General features: G+C 46.2%; 2 protein-coding genes across 2 annotated transcripts in view; one reads left to right on the top strand and one right to left on the bottom strand.

The window, feature by feature from the left end:
* The window catches only part of LOC139154718 (neuroligin-2-like), a 77762-nt gene extending 76791 nt beyond the window's left edge, over window positions 1-971 (bottom strand). Inside the window, exon 1 of the mRNA XM_070729635.1 lies at window positions 909-971. The gene's annotated coding sequence lies outside the window, so the exon portion shown is untranslated. The remainder of the gene's footprint in view (window positions 1-908) is intronic.
* A 7599-nt stretch (window positions 972-8570) lies between these two features.
* Window positions 8571-20106, top strand: LOC139153068 (uncharacterized). The gene is made up of 3 exons (XM_070726621.1): window positions 8571-8705; window positions 13772-13832; window positions 19099-20106. Exons 1-3 carry the CDS (start codon window positions 8700-8702, stop codon window positions 19941-19943), a joined length of 912 nt encoding a protein of 303 aa, XP_070582722.1. The 5' UTR covers window positions 8571-8699; the 3' UTR covers window positions 19944-20106.
* The last annotated feature ends 3655 nt before the right edge of the window (window positions 20107-23761 follow it).

Genomic DNA, 23761 nt, shown 5'->3' with positions numbered 1-23761 from the left:
CAGAAACCCCACCTGCTCTTTGGGGGGACTCCGGAAGCCCCCAACTCTCTCACACACACACATAGAGGCCTTGCTACTGCTGACTCGCACCCCCCAACAAGCCAGCCATCTCCCCCCCCCCCGTTAATCACAGCTGCTCTTCCCCCACCGCCCCCACCCACCCCATCTCAGAGAAAGAATTGGGGGGTGGGGAACTCGCCGAGGCGAGAGCGGTTGTATGTGTCAGCAACCTCCCTGCTGCGCGCGACCACCACCGCCGTCGCCCCCCCCCCTTCGCCACGCCAAAAAAAGCCACGTTCAAGCCTCCAGGGAAGCCCCCAAAAGGGGGGGTCCGGGTACGAGGGAGAAAAAGGTGGTGGTGGGGTATCCCCAAAAGGACGAGAGAGGAGCCGACGTCCGGGAGGTGCACGGGGGGGGGGGGATATGTGGGTCGGTGGGGGAGAAAGCACCCGAGGATGGAGGGAGGCAGCCAACACCATCGCAGGAGCATAAAAAAGGAGGGTGGGCTTCAAGAACACCCCCTCGCGGGAAAATCTACCTGAGGAGGGGGGAGAGGGGGGCAGATATACCGATATCCTCGGTTGGGAACGATGCGCGAGGGGTGGTTGGATGGGCGGGCGAGGAAGGAAAGAAGGGCTGTCCCCCCCCCCCGAATTGGGGAGGGGGCGAGCGCGTTGGAAGGAGGCCAGGCCGTTCTTCCCCCCCCCCTCCTCAAAAGACCATCCAGGGTGGGGGTAGGGGGAATTTTGCTGCTAGAGATGGGTGGATGGATGGATGGATGGATGCGGATTGGCGGGGAGGGGGCTGGGGGAGATAAGCAGAGGTGGGGGGGCATCCACGGGTGTCGGGGAGGGCGGGGGTCCCTCGCTCGCTCGCCAACCCACCCAAATCGCTCGGAGGATGCTTACCGGCCTTAGCGGGAAGAAGAGAATGAAGAAGAAGAGGAGGAAGAGGAAGAGGAGGAGGAGGAGAAAGAGCCGCCGCCGCGCCGCCGCCGCTTCCTCTGCGCTCCGCGCTCGCCGGCCGGGTCTCGGGGTGCAGCCGCCGCCGCCGCCGCGCGGGGCTCTCCGCCTCCGCCGCCCTCGACGCGCGCTGGCCGCATCCTGTGGGGGGGGGGGAGGGGGGGTGCGGGAGGAGGCGGCTCTTTTAGCCCAAGGCCATTGCGGGGGGGGCACGGCGAGGGAGGGAGGGGGATACCGGTGGGGGGGGGTCTTTTGCGCCCAGCCCGAGCGACCGGAGAGAGAAGAAGAGACGCCCCGGCGACGGGACCCCCCAGCGACCCCCGCCTGCCTGCCGAAGCTTCTTCCTTCGCTCGCTTGCCTGCCTGCCTCGCCCACCGCCGCGTCAGGGCGAAGGGGGGATTTGATGGGGGGGGCGGGAGCCGCGCGGGAGGGGCCGCCTCTGGAGAAGACGACGGGAGGGGGGGCGAAGAAGAAGAAGAAGAACCCGGACCCCACCCCCAAAGTGGCAGGCTTTGAAACGGATTTGAGGACGGGGCGTCTCTGGAGAAAGGAGGTGGGGAGGGGGGAGGGCGGGAGAAACAAGACCAGTCGCGCGGGTCGGACCTCCCCCCTCCCTTCCCCAAGTGGCGGGACCCCCCCCCCCCTTCAAGGCCGGGAAAGAACCCTGAAAGAACCCCCCCAAAAGTGGCAAAGCCTCGGGGAGACCCCCTTTGGAAGGGATTGAGAAGGGGGCACCTCAAGAGAAAGGGGCGGGAGAAACAGACCAGTCACGCGGTCCGGACCCACCCTCCCCCCAAGTTGCAGGACCCCCCCTCTCAAGGTCGAAGAAGCAAAAAGAACCCGGACCTCTCCTTCCCCAAGTGGCAGGATACACCCACCCTCAAAGCCATTGAGGGAGGGGCGCTTGTGCAATCCGGACCCCCCTCCCCTCATGTGGCATGGCAGTGGGAGGTGATTGGGGTCCCTTAAAGGCTGAGTAACCCCCCCACACACACACACACAAAGAGGGAGCAATTTGAGGAGGGTCTCAGCTCCATCCTGGAAAACCAGGTGTGAGGCAGGGGGAGGGGTTGGCAGGCCCCTGAGTTTGGGGGGGGCTTTTGGAAAAGTGCTGAATCCAGACAGTCAGCAAATGGGGGGGATCTGAGGGTCTTCTCCATTAGGGGCCCCTGACCATCAATGGATTAATCCCACTCATCAGTTTTCAGGATAGCAGATCACCCAGTTGGATGTAGGGCCCAATTCTGGTAAGAAATCTGGCCCCCTCCTTCCCACTCCACCCCCCCAGACCAGGTGTGCCCCCCATATGGGGCTTCTGCTTCCAGAACAGGCATGAGGGAGGGAATTCTGGGAGTTGTAGTCTCTTAAAATGTCTTTGGAAACAACCAGAAGTCCATTTGCCTCCAACTTGATGGACGATTATAAGATTTTAATCCATTAATAAATTTGATTTAATCAATTTTATGATTATGAATTTATGTTCAGGGGTTTTCACTGTTTTCTATTGTTTTTAACTGGTTGTAACATTGTCCAGGATGCGGAAGGATTTGGGAGGCTTTATATAAATAAGCCGCCCCAAGTCCTTGAAGAGAGGCGGCATACAAATCTAATAAATTATTAATTATTATTATTATTATTAAATCTAATAAATTCAAATTTTAAATTAAATTTAAAAATCGGGCTTGTTAAAGCTACACTCGGATTCGAGGGAATCGTGGATGGTTGAATAAGCCACCATTGTCCGCCTGCCATCCTAAACTGTCAATCGTGGCTTGATCGTTTAGCCCAACCACCAAAATTCATGGTGCTGGAATGTCAGATTTAACTAGGCCAAGTTCAGAATACAGAATATTAGAATTTGGAAGGGACCTTGGAGGTCTTCTAGTCCAGTGTTTTTCAACCAGTGTGCCGTGGCACATTAGTGTGCCGTGAGACATGGTCAGATGTGCTGCGAAGCTCAGAGAGAGAAAGAAAGCAAGAGAGAAAGAAAGAAAGAGAGCGAGAGCGAGAAAGAAAACAAGAGAGAAAGAAAGAGAGCGAGAGCGAGAAAGAAAACAAGAGAGAGAGAAAGAAAGAGAGCGAGAGCGAGAAAGAAAACAAGAGAGAGAAAAAGAAAGAGAACGAGAGAGAAAGCAAGAGAGAGAGCAAGAGAGAGAGAGCAAGAGAGAAAGAAAGAAAGAAAGGGAGAGAGAAGGAAAGGGAGAGAGAGAGAGAAAGACAGGGAGGGACGGTGAGAGAGAGAAAGACATAGAGGGAAGTAGGGAGGGAGAGAGAAAGAGAGCAAAAAAGAGGAAAGAAGGAAGAGAAAAAGAAAGAGGGATGGAGAGAGAGAGAAAAAAAGGGAGGGAGAGAAAGAGGGAGGGAGAGAGAAATAGAGCGAAAGGGAGGAAGAGAGAGAGAGAGAATTTTTTTGTCCAAACTTTCTTAGCCCCCCCCCTCAATGTGCCCCATGGTTTTGTAAATGTAAAAAATGTGCCGCGGTTCAAAAAAGGTTGAAAATCCCTGTTCTAGTCCAACCCTCTGCTTAAACAGAACACCCTACGTCATTCCAGACAAACGGTTGTCCAACCACCTCTTGGAAACTTCCAATGGTGGAGCAGACCCAACTTCCAGTGGCAAGGAGCTCCGCTGACTAATGCATTCTCAATGCCAGGAAATTCCTCTTTTAATTCCAGGTAGCTTCTCTCCGGGATTAGTTTCCATCCCTTTGCTTCTTGTCTTGCCTTGAGGGGAGGCTTTGGGGTTTGAAGCCCCATCCTCATTGGTTTGAAGCCCCCTCCCCACCTTGTGAAGGTGGGGAAGGGAGCCAAGTCTTAAAGAGACCCTCCATCTCCTTCTCTTGCATTCGTCGCCTTCTCATAACAATAGATTCCAGCTCCCATCACCCTCAGCAGCTAAATATCTCACTTAAAGTTCTGCCAAATTCACCCTCCGGTGAGAATTAGGGGGGGCAAACAATCAATCCCCCCAAGCTATGATGTTGGGTAGGTATTAAGCTCCCACCACGGACCAAAAACCACTTATCCTCAGGTGGGGCAAGTTTTCCTGCTTAAAGCAGGGGGTTGGCTAGATGACCTCCAAAGGGCCCTTCTCACTCGAGATAAATCAAGCAAGGCTGGTTTTGGAGGGGAAGGGGCTGCCATTCCATTCATGGAATGGCCCCCTGAAAAATTGAAGAGGTGGTGGGGACCGAGAGCCTCTTTTGGGGAGCCCCTCCAATAGACCCAGTGTCCTTCCAACCCGAATGTGTCCAATCCATGGATAGCCTGACCGCTTGCCTCCCATGGAGGCTTTGCCCCAAAAGCAATCCTCGACTTGCGAACCACCATCGAGCTCCAAATTTACGTCACTAAACGAGATGGTCACTAAGAGGGCTTTTGTCCCATCGAACAACTTTCTCATTTTACTGCAACCGTCATAAATAGAAACATAGAAGATTGACAGCAGAAAAAGACCTCCTGGTCCATCTAGTCTGCCCTTATATTGTTTCCTGTATTTTATCTTAGGATGGATATATACAGTATTTGTCCCAGGCATGTTTAAATTCAGTTACTGTGGATTTACCGACCATGTCTGCTGGGAGTTTGTTCCAAGGATCTACTACTCTTTCAGTCAAATAATATTTTCTCACGTTGCTTCTGATCTTTCCCCCAACTAACCTCAGATTGTGTCCCCTTGTTCTTGTGTTCACTTTCCTATTAAAAACACTTCCCTCCTGGACCTTATTTAACCCTTTAACATATTTAAATGTTTCGATCATGTCCCCCCTTTTCCTTCTGTCCTCCAGACTATACAGATGGAGTTCATGAAGTCTTTCCTGATACGTTTTATGCTTAAGACCTTCCACCATTCTTGTAGCCCGTCTTTGGACCCGTTCAATTTGACCCATCTCTTTTTGTAGGTGAGGTCTCCAGAACTGGACACAGTATTATTCCAAATGGGGTCTCACCAGTGCTCTATACAGCAGGATCACAATCTCCCTCTTCCTGCTTGTTATACCTCTAGCTATGCAGCCAAGCATCCTACTTGCTTTTCCTACTGCCCGACCACACTGTTCACCCATTTTGAGACTGTCAGAAATCACTACCCCTAAATCCTTCTCTTCTGAAGGTTTTGCTAACACAGAACTGCCAATACAATACCCAGATTGAGGGTTCCTGTCACTAAATGAGTGGCCATAAATTGAGGACCTCACGCACAAAGAGAAGCACACCCAGTGCAAATACACACTTGCAACAATAAAGCAGAATACCTTGAAGTTCCTAGTAGCGTTTCCAGACCTGACCTACCTTGCAGGGGAGGGAGGCACTTTGGGAATTATACACGCGCACGCACATACCACACACAAAACCACCCTCTCTCACACACACAGTGTCTGCCATGCTTTGCAAAGCCCCCTGAGAGAACCCCTGGGAGTAGCAATTGATTGCAAATTTGCAGCTGTTCGCCTGCAATCTTGTTTAAATTTGTTATTTAAGCTCTCTCTCTCTCACACACACACACACAAAATCTCTTGCCTGCCTCCTCCTCTCCTCTTCAAACTCCATTCCTTTCTAGGACTGAAGAAGTTACCTAGCTGGGTTTTGAAAAGTCTGCAGGAAAACCACTAAGCTGAGAGACCATTATGGACCCCACAGTCCTCCTCCTCCTCCTCCCATTTGCAAACACCATTCCCTTCTAGCACTGATGATGTTATCAAGCTGGGCCATGAAACATCTGCAAGAAAGCCACAAGCTCAGAGAGCATTAAGGAGCCCCTAGTTATTTTCTTCTTCCTCCTCCTCTTCCTCCTCCTCTTCTTCTTCCTTTCTTTCCTTCTTCTCCATCTCCTTCTCCTCTTGTTCATCTCCTTCCTTTCTCCTCCTCCTCTCCTTTCTTTCATCCCAATCTCAATTGGACCCACAACCTTCTTGAGAAGGTTTCCACAGCTGTGGTCCATGCATACCGGCGCATAAATCAGAGGCCTCCGAACATGGCCACTTTTAAGACTCGTGGACTTCAACTCCCAGAATTCTCCAGCCACCTAGCCTAGGACACCTGGAGAATGCTGGGAGTTGAAGTCCACAAGTCTTAAAAGTGGCCAACCTTGATTGACACCTAAAACACTGGAAAGGTTCCAAGCAGGAATGTCCAACCTTGGTCCCTTTAAGGCCTCTGGACTTCAACTCCCAGAATTCCACAGGTTACTTAAAGGGACCAAGGCCGGACACCCATTTTAAAGGACAGGAGCCCTAAAAATAGACAGGGATGGGAAAGATAATGACAATGAAGTGATAAATATTTGAATAATAATTGGTTATGATTTGGAATGAAATATGATTATAATGTTAAGATGATTATTAATTGAAGTTTTAAAATAATGGTTTGGTTAATTTTTATATTGTTATAATATAATAATATTATATTATTATATTTTTATTTTATATATTTATTTTATATATTATTATTATTATTATTATTATATTCTTTTTGTTTATTTTGCTTTTTCTTTCTCTTTTTTTCTTCTTTTCTTTTCCTTCTGTTTTTGAATTACAACCCCCCCCCTTTTTATTGTTTGTATTTGATAAATTATTTTTTCTTGTAAGGGTTTTGGAGAATACGTAAGAAGGAGGCATACCTGAAGTACTAAAGGAGAAGGATATTAATTTAATAAGGTTTAAAGGAAATTAAGCTTGAATTCAACGAGAGGATGACAAAATTAGAGGTCAAGATGGGGGGGGGGAGGTTGGATTGACACCGGAAGTAATTAATTGGGAACTAATAATTTGGGGGGAGATTAATTATAAATAATTAATTATACATTAGTATATAATGTGCTAACTCGATACTGTTTTTATTATACAATAAAAATATTCTAAAATGTATCGAAGACGTTTGTATGGAGAAAAGTTTTTAAAAAAATAACCCCCCAAAAAGAAAAGAAAAATAAAAAGAATGCAGATAGTTCTCCACGATCAATTTTCGTTTAGCGACCGAACTGAAGGGACCTAACGGCCGTTTTTCACCCTTAATGACCAGGCCCTGCTTTGGGAAATCAAAATTCGGACCCTTGCCAGCCCCCTTCCTATTTCTGACAGTCCAGGTGGGGAATTTTAATGTGACCAGCCAAGTCAACAGGGGAGAGCCGGCTTCATTTAAGAACAGGGTTACTAACTTAATGGCAAGGGATTCGCTTAACGACGGCGGCCAAGGAAGTCGCCCAGCAGGGCCAAATTCAGTTCACAAACGTCAGTTGCTCAGCCATGGGAATTTATTATTATTATTATTATTATTATTATTATTATTATTATTATTATTATTAATTAGATTTGTATGCCGCCCCTCTCCGCAGACTCGGGGCGGCTCACAACAGTGACAAAAACAATATATACTGACAAATCTAATAATTAAAATCTAAGATAACAATTATACATTTAAAAATCTAAAAGCAAGGAACCCCAGTATAAAAAACATACATACAATCATATCATGCACTAGGATTACATAGGCAGGGGGAGATGTCTCAGTTCCCCCACGCTTGACGACAGAGGTGGGTTTTAAGGAGTTTACGAAAGGCAAGGAGGGTGGGGGCAATTCTAATCTCTGGGGGGAGTTGGTTCCAGAGGGCCGGGGCCACCACAGAGAAGGCTCTTCCCCTGGGTCCCGCCAAACGACATTGTTTTGTTGACGGGACCCGGAGAAGGGCCACTCTGTGGGACCTAACCGGTCGCTGGGATTCGTGCGGCAGAATTTGGGCCTAATTCTCCGACGACTAGCCGCAGAAATATCCGACGGCTGAGAGCGATGGACGTGAGCAGTGATGGGCTCCTACAGGTATGGTCAGGTACGCAGTACTGGTAGCAAAATTTTGATTCCCCCCCCTTTTTTTCCCCTTCTGGGCTCTGGGTGTTTTCCCTATTACAGTAAATGAGGTTGAATGTGTATAATTTTAGAAGAGCTGGGTGTGCGTGCGTGTGTGTCTGTGTGTACATAAATATACAGTTTATATAGTAGATAATGTATATTTTTGTGTGTCTATGTGTAATATAGACTCTCTCCCTTAGACTCTCCACGATTGACCTCTCCAGGTTCCTTAGAGGCCAGTAAGGGGCGTACATAAGTGCACTGGTGTGCCTTTCGTCCCCTGTCCAGTTGTCTTTCCTTTCTTTCACCTATCTTATATATTCTCTTTCTTTCATATATCCTCTCCTCTAAGTTCACTTTACCCTTATCTATATTACTACATGTCTATTTTTCTTTCTATGTATTTGTGTATTGGACAAATGAATAAATAAAATAAATAAATATGTATGTACACATATGGCCTGTATACATAGAATTAAATAGTACATTTTGGAAGTTCAGTCATAGTGAATAGATGGGGAAATTGTGTCTCTTTGAGGCCAGGAGAGGCCAGGCACCCTAACTCAAACCCTTGACATGAGTGACAATCAAGTTGGTCATCTTTAAGCCAGTCACATGACCCTTAAGCCATCCCCTGGTCACATGATCGTCAAGCCATTCCCACCTGGTCAAATGGCCGGCAAGCCACACCCACAAAATGAGTCCACAGTGTGGTAGTAAAAAATTTTGTAGCCCTTCTCGAGCAGGAAAGTGAGTTGTGGGGAGAGCCTCCAAGAGGGGGGGGGGGTGTCCAGATGCAGGCCCCACAAAGGGTCTGGGGGGTCGAGCCCACTCAGCTGGGGGCTTCTTAGGCTCCCTTGGCAGAGATGGCACCGGGAGGGAGTGTTCACCCACTATGCAGGTGGGGGCTTGGATTTGGGGGATCCTCCTGACTTTTGGGTTGGGGAGGGGGAGAGGAAATTGACTCTCGGGGGTCCAAAAGGCTTGGTGTGCGTGGGGGAGGGGTCTTCAACGAGTGTTCCCAGCAGGGATGACGTTTTTGGTGGTGGGGGGATTAGATCTTGTCGATTCTCCTCCTTGCTTTCATCTTTCGGCCTGGTGGCGCCATCTGGTGGCCGAATGCATGAGGAAGTGGGGGGGGGTCTGGACCAGTCAAGGGGGGCTCTGTGGTGTCTCTGAGCTTTGTTGGAAGGGAGAGAAAGGATAGGGAAGGAAGGAGAGAAAATGGAGAGGGAGGGAAGGAGATAGAAAAGAGGGAGGGAGGGAAGGAGGAGAAGGAAGGAAGGAAAAGGAGGAGAGAGGGAGGGAAGTATAGAAAAGGGAGGAGGAAGGAAGGAAAGAAGGAAGGAAGGAAAAGGCAGAGGGAGGGAGGGAGCGAGGGAGGGAAGGAAGGAGAGAAAATGGAGAGGGAGGGAAGGAAATAGAAAAGATGGAGGGAGGGAGGGAGGGAGGGAGGGAAGGAGAAGAAGGAAGGAAGGAAAGAGGAAAAGGAGGAGAGAGGGAAGGAAGGAAGTATAGAAAAGGGAGGAGGAAGGAAGGAAGGAAGGAAAAGGCTGAGGGAGGGAGGGAAGGAAGGAGAGAAAATGGAGAGGGAGGGAAGGAAATAGAAAAGATGGAGGGAGGGGAGAGGGAGGAGTAGGAAGGAAGGTAAGGAGAAGGAGGAGAGAGGGAAGGAAGGAAGGAGAGAAAACGGAGAAGGAAGGAAGGAGGTAGAAAAGAGGGAGGGGAAAGGGAGGAAGGTATCAGAATGGAAGAGGGGAGAAAAGAAGGAAGGAAAGAAGGTGTAGAAAAGGGAGAGTGCAGGTGGCGCTAAGGGGGAAAACGGATACAAAAGCGGGAGGGGGGCACCTTGGGGCTCAGGAGGGAAGTCTACCCCCTCCCCCCCATGCAGCCCCCAGCCCCCTCCATCTCACAATCCCCGGGTGGGCCAGGGAGGGGCTGGCTTGCATCACAAACCCTGCTTGGCCCTCCAGAGGGCTCTCCCCCCACTCTGACCCCCCCAGAGCCCGGGAGAGCAGCGGCCCCTGTGCCAAGTGGAGGGGATGCCTGGCTCAGCCGGCCACCTGCCGCCGGCCCTGGCGCCTCGCCCATGGGGGACACCAGCCTCCTGTGCCACCCACCCCCCGAGGGCTGTTGCCTGGAGCTCCACGAGACCGTGGCCGTCCTCCTGGCCCTGATCGTGGTGGTGCAGCTGGCCCTCAAACTGGCCACCGTGGTGAGGGGCCCCTGGTGGATCCGGGGGCCGGGCACGGGAGGCCTCGACTTGCGGGGTGGGTGGGGGGTTATCAGCAGCGGAGGGTTCCTCCCTCCTCCTGTGGAGTACAACGGCAAGGGTTAAAGGCGGCCTCTTGATTAAAGGGGGTTGGACTAGATGACCTACAAGACCTCTTCGGACTCTAATAAATAAATAATAAATAAACTGAGGGCTAGCGACTTGGTTGGCCCAGCTGCCTACGCGGGGTGCAGAATTCAAGAGTCCTTAGGGACGGCATAAAAATCGAATGAAAAAATAAAATATAAAACAAAATTAAAAAAATCCAGGGGTTCCTCGACCTACGACTGATTTCCGTCACTAAGCGAGACAGTTGCGAGTTGGGCCCACTTTTCCATGCCACCATCGTGAAGCGAGCGACAGGGTCAGGCAGAGTACGACGGCAAGTCTTAAAGATGGCATCCACGACGGGTCCATCAAATAATGATCAAAGAGGGTTGGATTAGATCAGTGTTTCCCAACCTTGGCCACTTGAAGATATCTGGACTTCAACTCCCAGAATTCCCCAGCCAGCGAATGCTGGCTGGGGAATTCTGGGAGTTGAAGTCCAGATATCTTCAAGTGGCCAAGGTTGGGGAATACTGGATTAGATGATCTATAAGGTCCCTTCCTACTCTACTAAATAAATAATAAATAATAATAAATAAAATAAAATAAAATCCAGTGGCTCCTCGACCTTTGACCGATTTTCATCGCTAAACGAGACAAGTTGTGAGTTGGGCCCCTTTTTCGCGCTGTGGTTATTAAGTGAAACACCGCAGTCATGAAACAAGCGACAGGGTTGTTCAGAGAATCCATGTCCCCCTCCAGGCTTTTTTCGTCAGGAATTATGACCGTAATCACCGTTGTAAATATGAGGTGGCCGCCAAGCAACCTCTGAATGTCGATTGGCCGCGACTCCGGCGATGTTGCGACGGTCGTTAACTCCCTTTCTTCGATGCCCTTTGAACTGTTGCTAAGGGGACCATTATAAATCGAGGACTACCTCTACTACGGGGAGGGAAGGACTCCAGTCTAGGTGATGGGGGGGAGGATTGTGCCCCATGGGAGTTGTAGTCTTGTCCAAGAACAGGCAGTTGCACCTTGTAGCCTTCAGAGCTCAATTGTACCCCCAATTTTGCACCTTCGTTTTCTATTTTTTAGTTAGAATTTTTTAAAAGTCTGTTTTCTGGGCATTTTAAAATTACCCTTTAAAAAATATTTTTTTCCTCCACAATTTCCATATATACATTTTTTTAAAAAAAAAATTAATTAATTTATTTAGTCCAATACATAATACACATTGAAGAGAATGGATATGTAGTAATATAAGTAAAGAAAAGAATAGAAGAAAAGATATAAAAGTATAGGTGAACAAATTTGAAAGGAAGAAAAGATAAATGAGAGAAGGAGAGACAATTGGACAGGGGACGGAAGGCACACTGGTGCACTTATGCACGCCCCTTACTGACCTCTAAGGAACCTGGAGAGGTCAATCATGGATAGTCTAAGGGAAAAATGTTGGGGGTTAGGGGTTGACACTACTGAGTCAGGTAATGAGTTCCACGCTTCGACAACTCGATTGTTGAAACCATATTTTTTAAAGTCAAGTTTGGAGTGGTTAATATTAAGCTTGAATCTGTTGCGTGCTCTTGTGTAGTTGCGGTTGAATTCAATGCAATTCAATTTATTGGAAGCTGAAGTAGTCATTGACTGGCACGATGTTGCAGCATATGAGGGCCAGACAGTTTGTCTATGTCTTTTTAATTTCTATGCCGCTTGTCCCATCTAAGTGATTCTTGAGGGATTGACAGAATATTATGAATAAAAGCAGACCTTTAAACAGAAAGGAATGAGGAAGAACAGACCGATAAACATAAAAGAGGTGCAAAAATAGGATATTGATTCACGATAAATCAGATAAAAATGTACAATTATGTATGTATAAATATGTTTAAATAAATACCTGGCCGTATCCGAAGGCGCCTATCACTGGTTGTGCCCCATGGGAATTGTAGTTTAAAACATATTTTAAAATACTGTATGTTTTAAACTACAATTCCCATGGGGCACAACCAGTGATAGGCGCCTTCGGATATGGCCAGGTATGCAGAACTGGTAGAAAAAAATTGAATTTTTTTCTTTTTTTTTCTTTCTGGGCTCTGGGTATGTTTTTCCTATCGCAGTAAATGAGGTTGAATGTGTGTAATTTTAGAAGAGTTGTGCATGCGTGCGTACATATGTGTATATATATACACATACACTGTTTATAGATAATGTATATTTTTGTCTGCCTGTGTGTAATACGTATGTACACATATGGCTTGTATACATAGAATTAAAGAGTATATTTTGGAAGTTCAGTAATAGTGAACAGAGAGGGAAATTGTGTCTCTTTGAGGCGAGGAGAGGCCAGGCACCCTAACCCTAACCCTTGATGTGAGTGACATCAAGTTGGCCACCTTTAAGCCAGTCACATGACCTTTAAGCACCCCGGGTCACATGATTGTCAAGCCACAAAATAAGCCACGCCCACAGTGTGGTATTAAAAAAAATTGCATCCCTTAACTGAGCACAACATTTTTAAAATTATGTATATAATTATGTATGTTTTTGATATGTTTTAAGTTACAACTCCCATGGGGCACAACATATTTAAAATTATGTATATGATTATGTATATAATTATACATTTGGAATAGAATGGGAATGGAATGGAGTAGAGTTGAGTAGAATAGAATAGAATAGAATAGAATAGAATTCTTTATTGGCCCAGTGTGATTGGACGCACAAGGAATTTGTCTTTGGTGCAGATGCTCTCAGTGGACATAAAAGAAAAATAGATTTGTCAAGAATCATGATGTACAACACTTAATAATTGTCATATAGGGGTCAAATAAGCAATGAAGAAATGAGCCATTTTTATTTTATTTTTTTTACATTTTTATCCAATCCAATGAATCAATATCTTATTTTTGCACCTCTTTCATATTCATCGGTCTGTTTTTCCTCAGTTCTTCAAATTTAAAGGTCTGCTTTTATTCACAATATTTTGAGACGGTTTTGTCAATCCCTCCAACTCACTTAGATGGGACCAGCAGTGTAGAAATTAAATAAAGACACAGACAAATCTTCCGGCCCTCATAGCGGCTTTGCTTATTATAAAACTTAATTTAATTTATTTATAAGCCACATAACTCCTTCCAGACTCTAGGTGGCGCTCAGCATTTTAAAACAATATTACAATTTAAAACTCCAAAATTAAATCATCCATATCCCTGGGTGGAGCTGGATGGTATAATTTAATTAATTATAATTAATTAAATAACAACACTGGTCAACACACACACAAAAATCATCAGCAATAGTAATGTGTCTGTTTTATGTAGTTTGACGTGCTGATTCCAAAAATATGCTTAGTTTTGCTCTATCACATAAAGTGTCTGACATGGAAGCATTTTTTGTTATTACGTTTATTTCTGATACGTAGATTACTGTTTTCTTAATGTCGCCAGTATATTTCTTATACTGTACCTCCGTGGAAGCCATACCTTCTACAGAAAAACTATATATTTTGAAATCAGAATTAAAAAATGATTCAGAAAAGTACGAGATGATTACAAAAAAATTTTTTTTGTAGATCTTTGTAATTAAATTAAATTATAAAACTTATTATAAAATCTTCTTCATCAGACTTCCTCCTTCTTTCCTCCCAGATCTGCTATTATTTCTGCTGCTGTGTGAGGAACCTGTGCAGAGGCCGGGCTGCCCCCAAAGGTGAGTAGTGGGGGGGGGCGCTGTTGATGGCAGAAAATGGGCTGGTGGGGATCGGCCGGCATGGAACGACTTTGGTTGAAATGTTGTTGGTTTTTTGAACATTAGTAAAGCATAGAAGTTAATTGGTGACTAGTGGAGCTCTTACCTCGCCATTAGGAGGCTGGGAGTTTGATCCTAGGTAAAGGCAAATATTTCTCTCTCTAACCTGCCCTCCATTGAGGACCCGCATGCTGCACAAATCAAAAAGACGGACATGGAAATTTTTACTGACCCCTCGCATCCTGGACAAAAATTGTTTTAACTCCCACCCTCTAAATGTCGCTTTAGAGCACTGCAGATCAAGACAAGGAAATGGGTGGAGGAAATAGGTGAAAAAAACTTCTAATAGTAGTGCAGACTTAGTAAATAGTTTAGCAATGTTGAGGGAATTATGAATGATGGCTAAATGCCCAAATCCCACAACTGTTCTTCTTCATACCATGTTTCCCCGAAAATAAGACACTGTCTTATATTAATTTTTGCCCCAAAAGTTGTGCTACGTCTTATTTTCGGAGGGTGCCTTATATTTCTCAAATAAGACAAATTCACAGGCAGAAAAGCTGACACCCCCAAAGAAAGTGTACCGTACAGTACACTGATTACGGTACGGTACCTGCCAGTATGGCACCCACACACACAAACGACGGCACTTATATGGTACAACAGTATACTCCTGCTATTGCAGCTTCCGGCCACCAGAGGAGCTACAGTCTACGCACTGTAGTGGAGACTGTAATGGCGGTGAGACAGCAGCAGACGGTGTCTGCTGTACTGGACGGTACAAAGCGATGGAAAGGGCCAGCAGGGGACACCACATTATTACGGGTCTGCTATGAACAGCTTTGAATGGTACCGTATGTTTTTCCACCGTACCGTATGTAAACTTGACTCCGCCTTATTTTCGGGGGGTGCCTTATATTAGCAAATTCTGCAAAACCTCTGACATGCCCTACTTTCGGGGTACGTCTTATTTTCGGGAAAACAGGGTATGTTTTTGTCTCCAGGTCTTTCATCCTTTCAGTTGCTCTTCTCTGCACTTTTTTCCAAAACCTCAATATCTTCTTCATCATGTGGGGACCAAACTTGGAGGCAGGAATAATTATAATTTATTAGATTTGTATGCCGCCCCTCTCCGAAGACTCAGAAGAAATGGTATAAGGGCAGAATAGATGGACCATGAGGTCTTTTTCTGCCGTCAATCTTCTATGTTTCTATGTTTCTAATCCACCCTTTAAAACACAACAATAAAACAGCGGCCAACAACTATTTACTAGTTTCCAAAGGGGCTCTCAACAGTTTTAGTTTGAAAGCGGTGTTTTGAAAAAAAAATTAGCAACGGGTTCTCTCTGGCTAGTTGTGGATGTCTGTGGGTGTGTGGGCATAGCCTACTCAGCCACCTGCACCATGGGGAGGGTGGAGTAGGGTGTTTTCACCCTCCCCAGGCTCCGGAGGCTTTGCTCGAGCTTCCAGCAGACTGAAAGTGGCCTCTCCCTGGCTCCAGTACTTCCAGTACGCCCGTTTTTGGTCCTCTGAGTGCCGCAACGCAGCCCTGTACTTACCACACATCCAAAACAGGCTGCATGAAGACTCCTAGGAGGAGTGAAGCAGGACATGAGGGGCTAGCCAGTCCTTTGCAACTTCCGGTAAGGCGAACCAGTTGTAAAATTAAAATCCCGTTCACCTGAACCGTCTGAATCCCATCTCTCTTGTAAAACTCAGTTTAAAACTGAGGTGGTGTAGGGTTTCCTGCTATAGCAGGGGGTTGGACTAGAAAATCACCAAGGTCCCTTCCAACTTTGTAGTAGTAGTAGTAGTAGTAGTAGTAGTAGTAGTAGTAGTAATAAGTCAATACAACACAGCAAACGAGATCACTATGCTGGATTTCGTATTCCATCACCAGTCGGGCGCTTCCCAAGCGGCTCACAACAGGACAATACACAATATACAAATCCAATAGTTAAAAAAACAGTTTAAAACCCTTATATTAAAAAAAATAATAATCATACAACTCAAACAAAAACCATACATAACTTATAATAGCTAAGGGGTATATTAGTTTCCCCATGCCTGGTGACATAGATGAGTTTTCAAGAGTTTACGAAAGGCAAGGAGGGTGGGGGCAGTCCTGATCTCCGGGGGGAGTTGGTTCCAGAGGGCCGGGGCCACCACAGAGAAGGCTCTTCCCTTGGGCCCCACCAGACGACATTGTTTAGTTAACTGGACCCGGAGAAGGCCAAATCTGTGGGACTTAATCGGTCGCTGGGATTTGTGTGGCATACAAATCTAATAAATACATACATACATACATACATACATACATACATACATACATACATACATACTATTTCCTATATTTTATCTTAGGATGGATCTGTGTTTTTCCCAGGCATGTTTAAATTCAGTTACTATAACTGTAAGGAAAATAATACAATTAGGATTAAAAACAGCATTTAGCAAACTATTTGTCATTCAAAATTTTATTGTTGGTATTGTTGATATTTAGCACCGCATGATTAACTTATAAATCAATGGAAATAAAGGATTTACAGTTTAGCTGTCACTATAGACAGCATTTGTGGGGGTTTTGTGCCTTTTCTGTTTTTTTCTTTTCTTTTTTTTTGGTGTGGGTGTGATGTTAATTGTATTGTTTGTAAAGTTGGCATTTCTTTTTCTTTTTCAATGTTGTTCTTAAATGTAAACGAATCTAATAAAAATTTTATTTTTTAAAGAAAGAAAACAAAACTTTAAAAGCGCTTTTAAAAAGGGCAACCCGAATCCTTTCTGGGTCTGGAAGGAGTGAGCCCACTTCCATAATCTTAGGAAGGGGGATCTCAAAAGTCACTGTGGGTGCCACGTTTTGTGGTTTCTGACATCCACACAAGCAGGCTCAAACTTTTCATCTTCTGCGTGTCAGCAAGGAATGTGTGTGTATTATTATTATTATTATTATTATTATTATTATTATTATTATTATTATTACGTCAGTACAACACAGCAAACGAGATCACTATGCTGGATTTCGTATTTCATCACCAGTCGGGCGCTTCCCAAGCACCTAGGACTGCGTGATGTAGCGGCAAATTATGTTTGCCGATCCCAGTAAAGCGGCCTTTTGCAATTGACAGATGGAGATTTTGTCAATTCCGATGACTTTCAAATGTCCGCTGGGATCCTTTAGCCCTGCACCCAGCGTGCCAAGTACCACTGGGACCACTTTCACTGCCTTACACCAGAGTCGTTGCAGCTTGATTATTATTACTGTATGATTATTATTATTATTATTATTATTATTATTATTATTATTTATTTATTATTAATATTAGATTTGTATGCCGCCCCTCTCCGAAGACTTGGAGCGTCTCACAACAATAAAAATAGTACAAATCCAATTGATTAAAACAATTTAAAAACCCTTAATATAAAAAGCAATCATACTTCTCATACAAACCAGGCATAAAACAAAAACGGCCCAGGGGAATCAATTTCCCCATGCCTGATGGCAGAGGTAGGTTTTAAGGAATTTGCAAAAGGCAAGGAGGGTGGGGGCAGTCCTGATCTATGGGGGGAGTTGATTCCAGAGGGTTGGGGCCGCCACAGAGAAGGCTCTTCCCCTGGGTCCCGTGTGTGTGTGTGTGTGTGTGTGTGTTTGTTTGCACTCTTGTGTACAGGCAGTCCTCGACTTATGATCACAACGGAGTCCAAACTGCCTGTTGTGAAGCCAGACCGTTGTTAAGTGAGTTTTGCCCTATTTTACCACGGTCATTAAGTGAATCACAGCAGTTGTTAAATGAGTTACAGGGTCGTTAAGTGAATCTGCCTCCCCCCCCTGTCTTTGCTTCTCCGAAGGTCACAAAAAAGGGATCATGGGACCCTGACACCACCACAAATGCAAGTCCAGGTGCCAAGCGTTTGACAATATGACCACAGCGGTCATAAGTGTGAAGCTGGTGGGCAGCTTCAAGTGGGCGATGGCCATGAGCTGCTGAAACAAGAGAGAACTAGGGGCAGGGATTTTCAGTGGCTCCCGGCCATCGCCCGCTTGAAGCTCAAAAGCCGGTCTGGCAGCACCTACCTCCCGAGCCCTCTTGCCCAGCGGGAGGCGAAGCACTGGGGGGCAAGTGTCAGGCTCCATCAAGTGGGCAACGGCCGGGAACCGCTGAAAATCCCTGCCCATACTTCTCTCTCATTTCGGTGGCTCGCGGCCATCGGCCACTTGATGGAGCCTGACACTTCCCCCCAGCACTTCAGGATCCTGGCCGGCAGCTTCAAGCGGGCGGTGGGCAGGAGGGGGAAGCAGGTAGGGGCTCTCCCCGCCTCCTCCTCCCGCCAACCGCGGTGTTCAAGCGAACACCGAAACTGAACACGGACTTCTGAAAAAGTCTTGGTTCGGGTTCGGTATGCCGAACCTCCCAAAGTTCGGCACGGACTCAAACTATGCAAGTTCGGTTCGCCCAACACTACTCACAACATAAAAAACAGTAAATTACAATGAAATAATCCGATTAAATTAAAACAACATGGTTAACTATTATTATATTAAAAATCAATTACAGTCATTCGTACAGCAATCATAAAATTGTTGGCCAAGACAAATTCACAGGCAGAAAAGCTGACACCCCCAAAGAAAGTGTACTGTACGGTACACTGATTACAGTACGGTACCTGTCAGTATGGCACCCACACACACAAACGACGGCACTTATATGGTACAACAGTATACTCCTGCTATTGCAGCTTCCGGCCACCAGAGGAGCTACAGTCTACGCACTGTAGTGGAGACTGTAATGGTAGTGAGACAGCAGCAGACTGTGTCTGCTGTACTGGACGGTACAAAGCGATGGAAGGGGCCAGCAGGGGACGCCACATTATTACGGTAACACTATGAACAGCTTTGAATGGTACCGTATGTTTTTCCACCGTACCGTATGTAAACTTGACTCCGCCTTATTTTCGGGGGGTATCTTATATTAGCAAATTCTGCAAAACCTCTGACATGCCTTACTTTCGGGGTACGTCTTATTTTCGGGGAAACAGGGTATGTTTTTTCAAAGACGCTGTAAAAAGGATTGCCGCGTGAGAGGTCCAAGGTCCGATCCCGCTGGCTTTATATCCACGGAGGCTGCCAAGATGCCAAATGACTTGGATGCTGGCACGGTGGTGGCACCCACCAGTGGCCTCTCGCGTTCCACACAATCTTTTTTGCCAACGCATCTTCTCTCTTTTCCAGAACCCGAAAAACCTCAGGTTCCCATCCGCCCGGTGAAGAAAGTCTTCCCACAAAAGCCGTCGATACAATTCTCCGATGATGAACCCCCACGAAGGCGGCGGCGGCGAAGCCGGTCGCCGCAACGGCGTTGCCTCCAGTGCACCCTGGAGCCGCTCAAGGTCACCATGAATTTGGAAAACAGCCACTACCGATGCAAGGAGCACCGTCATCACAAACACTCACACGCCGATTATCCGCCGTACAACCCGCTCTGTTATTATAACTGCGAATGTGACAACCGACCCCGGCCCCGCACCTCCTCGGCCCCCTCGGCCTACCCCGGCCGCCATTTCCGAGATGTTGCCGTGGGGACTTCCGACCTGATGGTCAATGCCCCTACTGAAGAACGCCGGAACACCGTAGTGTCTACAGAACCATACGTAAGGCCCCCGGTGGCAGAACCTCATCGTCGCTCCATAGCCAGCGGCCAGGAGGCAGAATATCTACCCACTGCACAGCACTCCCGGCGTCCTGCCAAGGTGTTCATCTACCCCGTCCACCCTCAGACTCCACCGGGGAGTCGCTCGCCGACTCCTGAAAGGCCCCGTCGGCGACGGACCCTCAGCCAGGATGAACAGGCGGAATTTGAGGGGCGCGAGCCACGCCGAGGGCGGGAAGTGGAGACCCTGGCCCCCGCCACACAGCAGCTGCAGGTCTCCGCCGGGAGTCCTCCCCGGTTCCATAACGTGGTCAACGCTGTCATGCAAGCTGGGAATGTGCCAACCGAAGGCGCAGCAGCCAGCCCCAAGAGGCCGTCCCGGTCCGAGACCCCGCCAGGCTCCGATTGGGTGTACCGCAGCAAGTAAACCCTCCAGTGCAAAGCAGGGAGAGAGGAGGAGGAGGAAGAGGAAGAGGAAGAATGGTGCAGAAGGACAGACCTGCAGCTGTCCACAGTGGGCTCGTTGCTTTGCGGAACGAACATTAAAGGCAAATCCATCCATCCCATAAAATCCCATAGCGTGCTGCTCACGTGGTCTAGGGTCCTGCTTTGTTTGCAAATACTTTCTTTTTAAAGACGGGGTGGTGCAGTGGTTAGAGAGAGCAACACTGCAGGCTAACTTCAGCTAACTGCTAGCTGTAGTTCAGCAGTTCAATTCTCACCGCCGGCTCAAGGTTGACTGAGCCCTCCATCCTTCTGAGGTGGGTCAAATGGGGATCCAGATTGTTGGGGGCATGAGGGCTGACTCTGTAAACCACTTCGAGGGGGCTGTAAAAGCACTATGAAGTGGTCTATAAATATTAACCCTATTACTATAAATTGATAGAAAGATAGATAGATAGATAGATAGATAGATAGATAGATAGATAGATAGATAGATAGATATAGATATAGATATAAATGGATGCATAGATCGATGGATAGTTAGATACAGATAGATGTATGGATAGAGATCGATGGATAGAGATGGATGGATGGATGGATAGAGATAGATGGATGGATAGGTAGATTAATGGATGGATAGAGAGAGATAGAGATAGATGGATGCATAGATGGATAGATAGTTAGATAGAGATAGAAAGAGCGATATAGATGCATGGATGGATAGGTGGATGGATGGATAGATGGATGGACGGACCAATGGATGGATAGATTGATAGATTGATATAGATAAATACATAGAAAAAGAAAGAAAGAAAGAAAGGAAGAAAGGAAGAAAGAAAGAAAGCGAGCTGGGGTGATGCAGTGGTTTGAGTGCGGCACTGCAGGCTACTTCAGCTAAATACTAGCTGTAGTTCAGCAATTCAAATCTCACCACCGACTTAAGGTTATGGACAACCCCCTCCAAGAAACTCCATTTCTCACACCCAGTTGTTGTTTACCTATAAAAGTCCTTGTGTCACCTGCCTTGGTGTTTTGAGGGGGGGGCGTGGGAGGGGGGGGAGAACGAGTGGAGGACCGCTGATTGCAACTCATCAGGAAATTAAACACCATTATGCAAACAAGGAACCACAGCCTCCCCCTCCCCTATGACAGCTGTCAATCAGCGTCTTCCCAAGGACAACATGGTTTTTGCTATCATCAGCACCGCCGGGCCGTGATGCTAATGTGATTTTATCTGCTTTTCAACCTGAGCATAATTTCCTCACACCCTGAAGAGCAATAATTTACATGTTGATGCGCTTGTTTGGATAACCCCAAGGAAGGAGCAGAACGATGGAGGTGGAAGGGCTCTTGGAGGTCATCTAGCCCAACCCTCTACTCAAGCAGAAGATGCACTAGATGACCGGCAAGGTCCCTTTCAACTTACATGAATGAATGAATGAATGAATGAATGAATGAATGAATGAATGAATGAATGAATGAATGAATAAATAAATAAATAAATAAATGTAAAATAATGCACTTGGGGAAAAGGAATCCTCAATCTGAGTATTGTATTGGCAGTTCTGTGTTAGCAAAAACTTCAGAAAAGAAGGATTTAGGGGTCGTGATTTCTGACAGTCTCAAAATGGGTGAGCAGTGCAGTCAGGCGATAGGGAAAGCAAGTAGGATGCTTGGCTGCATGGCTAGAGGTATCACAAGCAGGAAGAGGGAGATTGTGATCCCCTTATATAGAGCGCTAGTGAGACCCCATTTGGAATAATACTGTGTCCAGTTCTGGAGACCTCACCTACAAAAAGATATTGACAAAATTGAACGGGTCCAAAGACGGGCTACAAGAATGGTGGAAGGTCTTAAGCATAAAACGTATCAGGAAAGACTTAATGAACTCAATCTGTATAGTCTGGAGGACAGAAAAGGGGGGACATGATCGAAACATTTAAATATGTTCAAGGGTTAAATAAGGTTCAGGAGGGAAGTGTTTTTAATAGGAAAGTGAACACAAGAACAAGGGGGCAAAATCTGAAGTTAGTTGGGGGAAAGATCAAAAGCAGCGTGAGAAAATATTATTTGACTGAAAGAGTAGTAGATCCTTGGAACAAACTTCCAGCAGACGTGGTTGGTAAACCCACAGTAACTGAATTTAAACATGCCTGGGATAAACATAGATCCATTGTAAGATGAAATACAGGAAATAGTATAAGGGCAGACTAGATGGACCATGTGGTCTTTTTCCGCCGTCAGTCTTCTATGTTTCTATGTTTCTATAAAATAAAATAAAATTAAATAAATAAAATAAAATTAAATAAATAGAATTGAAATAAAATAAAATAAAATAAATAAAATAAAATAATAAAATAAAATAAAATAAAAACACACACAGAAACACACAAATTAACTAACTAACTAACTTCCGGTTTGCCCATTTGGCCGTATCTTTCACCGTTCCAGGATTCAGTGAGCCTGTGCACATGTGCAGGGGCCAGAGGAGGTTGTGCACTTGCGCATGTGTGGTGTGTTTGGGGGCGCATGCATAGGGGGAACAGAATGGGTGTGAACGCATGTGCACACACTGGCATGCACATGCTTCTAACTTGTAGCACGTGAAACAAAAAGTTTCCCATCACTGGCCTAGGTTGACCTAACATGCAAAGCCACAACAGCCTTGTCCTCAAGGAAGCCCTTTGGGGAAAGGTCAGTCCGCTGCTTATGGCCCGCAACCTTAAGACCCGAATTGCTGCCGCTAAGCAAGATTTGCGGTTAAGTATGCGAGTGTGTATTTTGTATGGTGTTCACGCAATACAGCCTCAATGTGTTAAAATTCACAAACCCGGTGAAATGTAAAATGTTTATAAAACACCAAAGCAGCAAATGATTTTAAAATTATTCCTTTCCCGTCATATATATATATATTTTCTCCAACACAAAGTTAAAAAAACAATACTGTACATAGTTCCCAACACAAAATCCAGCTTATTGTCAAATGTATACACATTTTTAGTTTTTTACTTTGTAATCACTCAATGGAGGCTCTTGTCTTTCTTTCACAAAGTAATTGTAAAAACATATCATATCTCATATATTCAAAAACCTTTTAAAGTACATAGCTTTCCTCTGTCTAATATTAAAACATTACAATATTCTTATTCTTATTTATTGGATTTGTATGCCACCCCTCTCCATAGACTCGGGGCGGCTAACAACAGTAATAAAAACAGCATATAACAATCCAATATTAAAACAGTTAAAAACCCTTATTATAAAACGAAACATACATACAGACATATCATGCATAAAATTGTAAAGGCCTAGGGGGAAAGAGTATCTCAGTTCCCCCATGCCTGGCGGCAGAGGTGGGTTTTAAGAAGCTTACGAAAGGCAAGGAGGGTGGGGGCAATTCTAATCTCTAGGGGGAGTTGGTTCCAGAGGGCCGGGGCCGCCACAGAGCAGGCTCTTCCCCTGGGTCCCGCCAAACGACATTGTTTAGTCGATGGGATCCAGAGAAGGCCAACTCTGTGGGACCTAACTGGTCGCTGGGATTCGTGCAGCAGAAGGCGGTCCCTGAGATAATCTGGTCCGATGCCATGAAGGGCTTTATAGGTCATAACCAACACTTTGAATTGTGACCGAAAACTGATCGGCAACCAATTCAGACTCTGGAGTGTTGGTGTGACATGAGCATATTTGGGAAAGCCCATGATTACTCTCGCAGCTGCATTCTGCACGATCTGAAGTTTCCGAACACTTTTCAAAGGTAGCCCCATGTAGAGAGCATTGCAGTAGTCGAGCCTCGAGGTGATG

This window comes from Erythrolamprus reginae, chromosome Z, assembly GCF_031021105.1.
Source record: "Erythrolamprus reginae isolate rEryReg1 chromosome Z, rEryReg1.hap1, whole genome shotgun sequence".
Lineage (NCBI taxonomy): Eukaryota > Metazoa > Chordata > Lepidosauria > Squamata > Dipsadidae > Erythrolamprus > Erythrolamprus reginae.
Note: the sequence above shows the minus strand (reverse complement) of the source record. Positions and strands in the feature narration are given on the sequence as shown.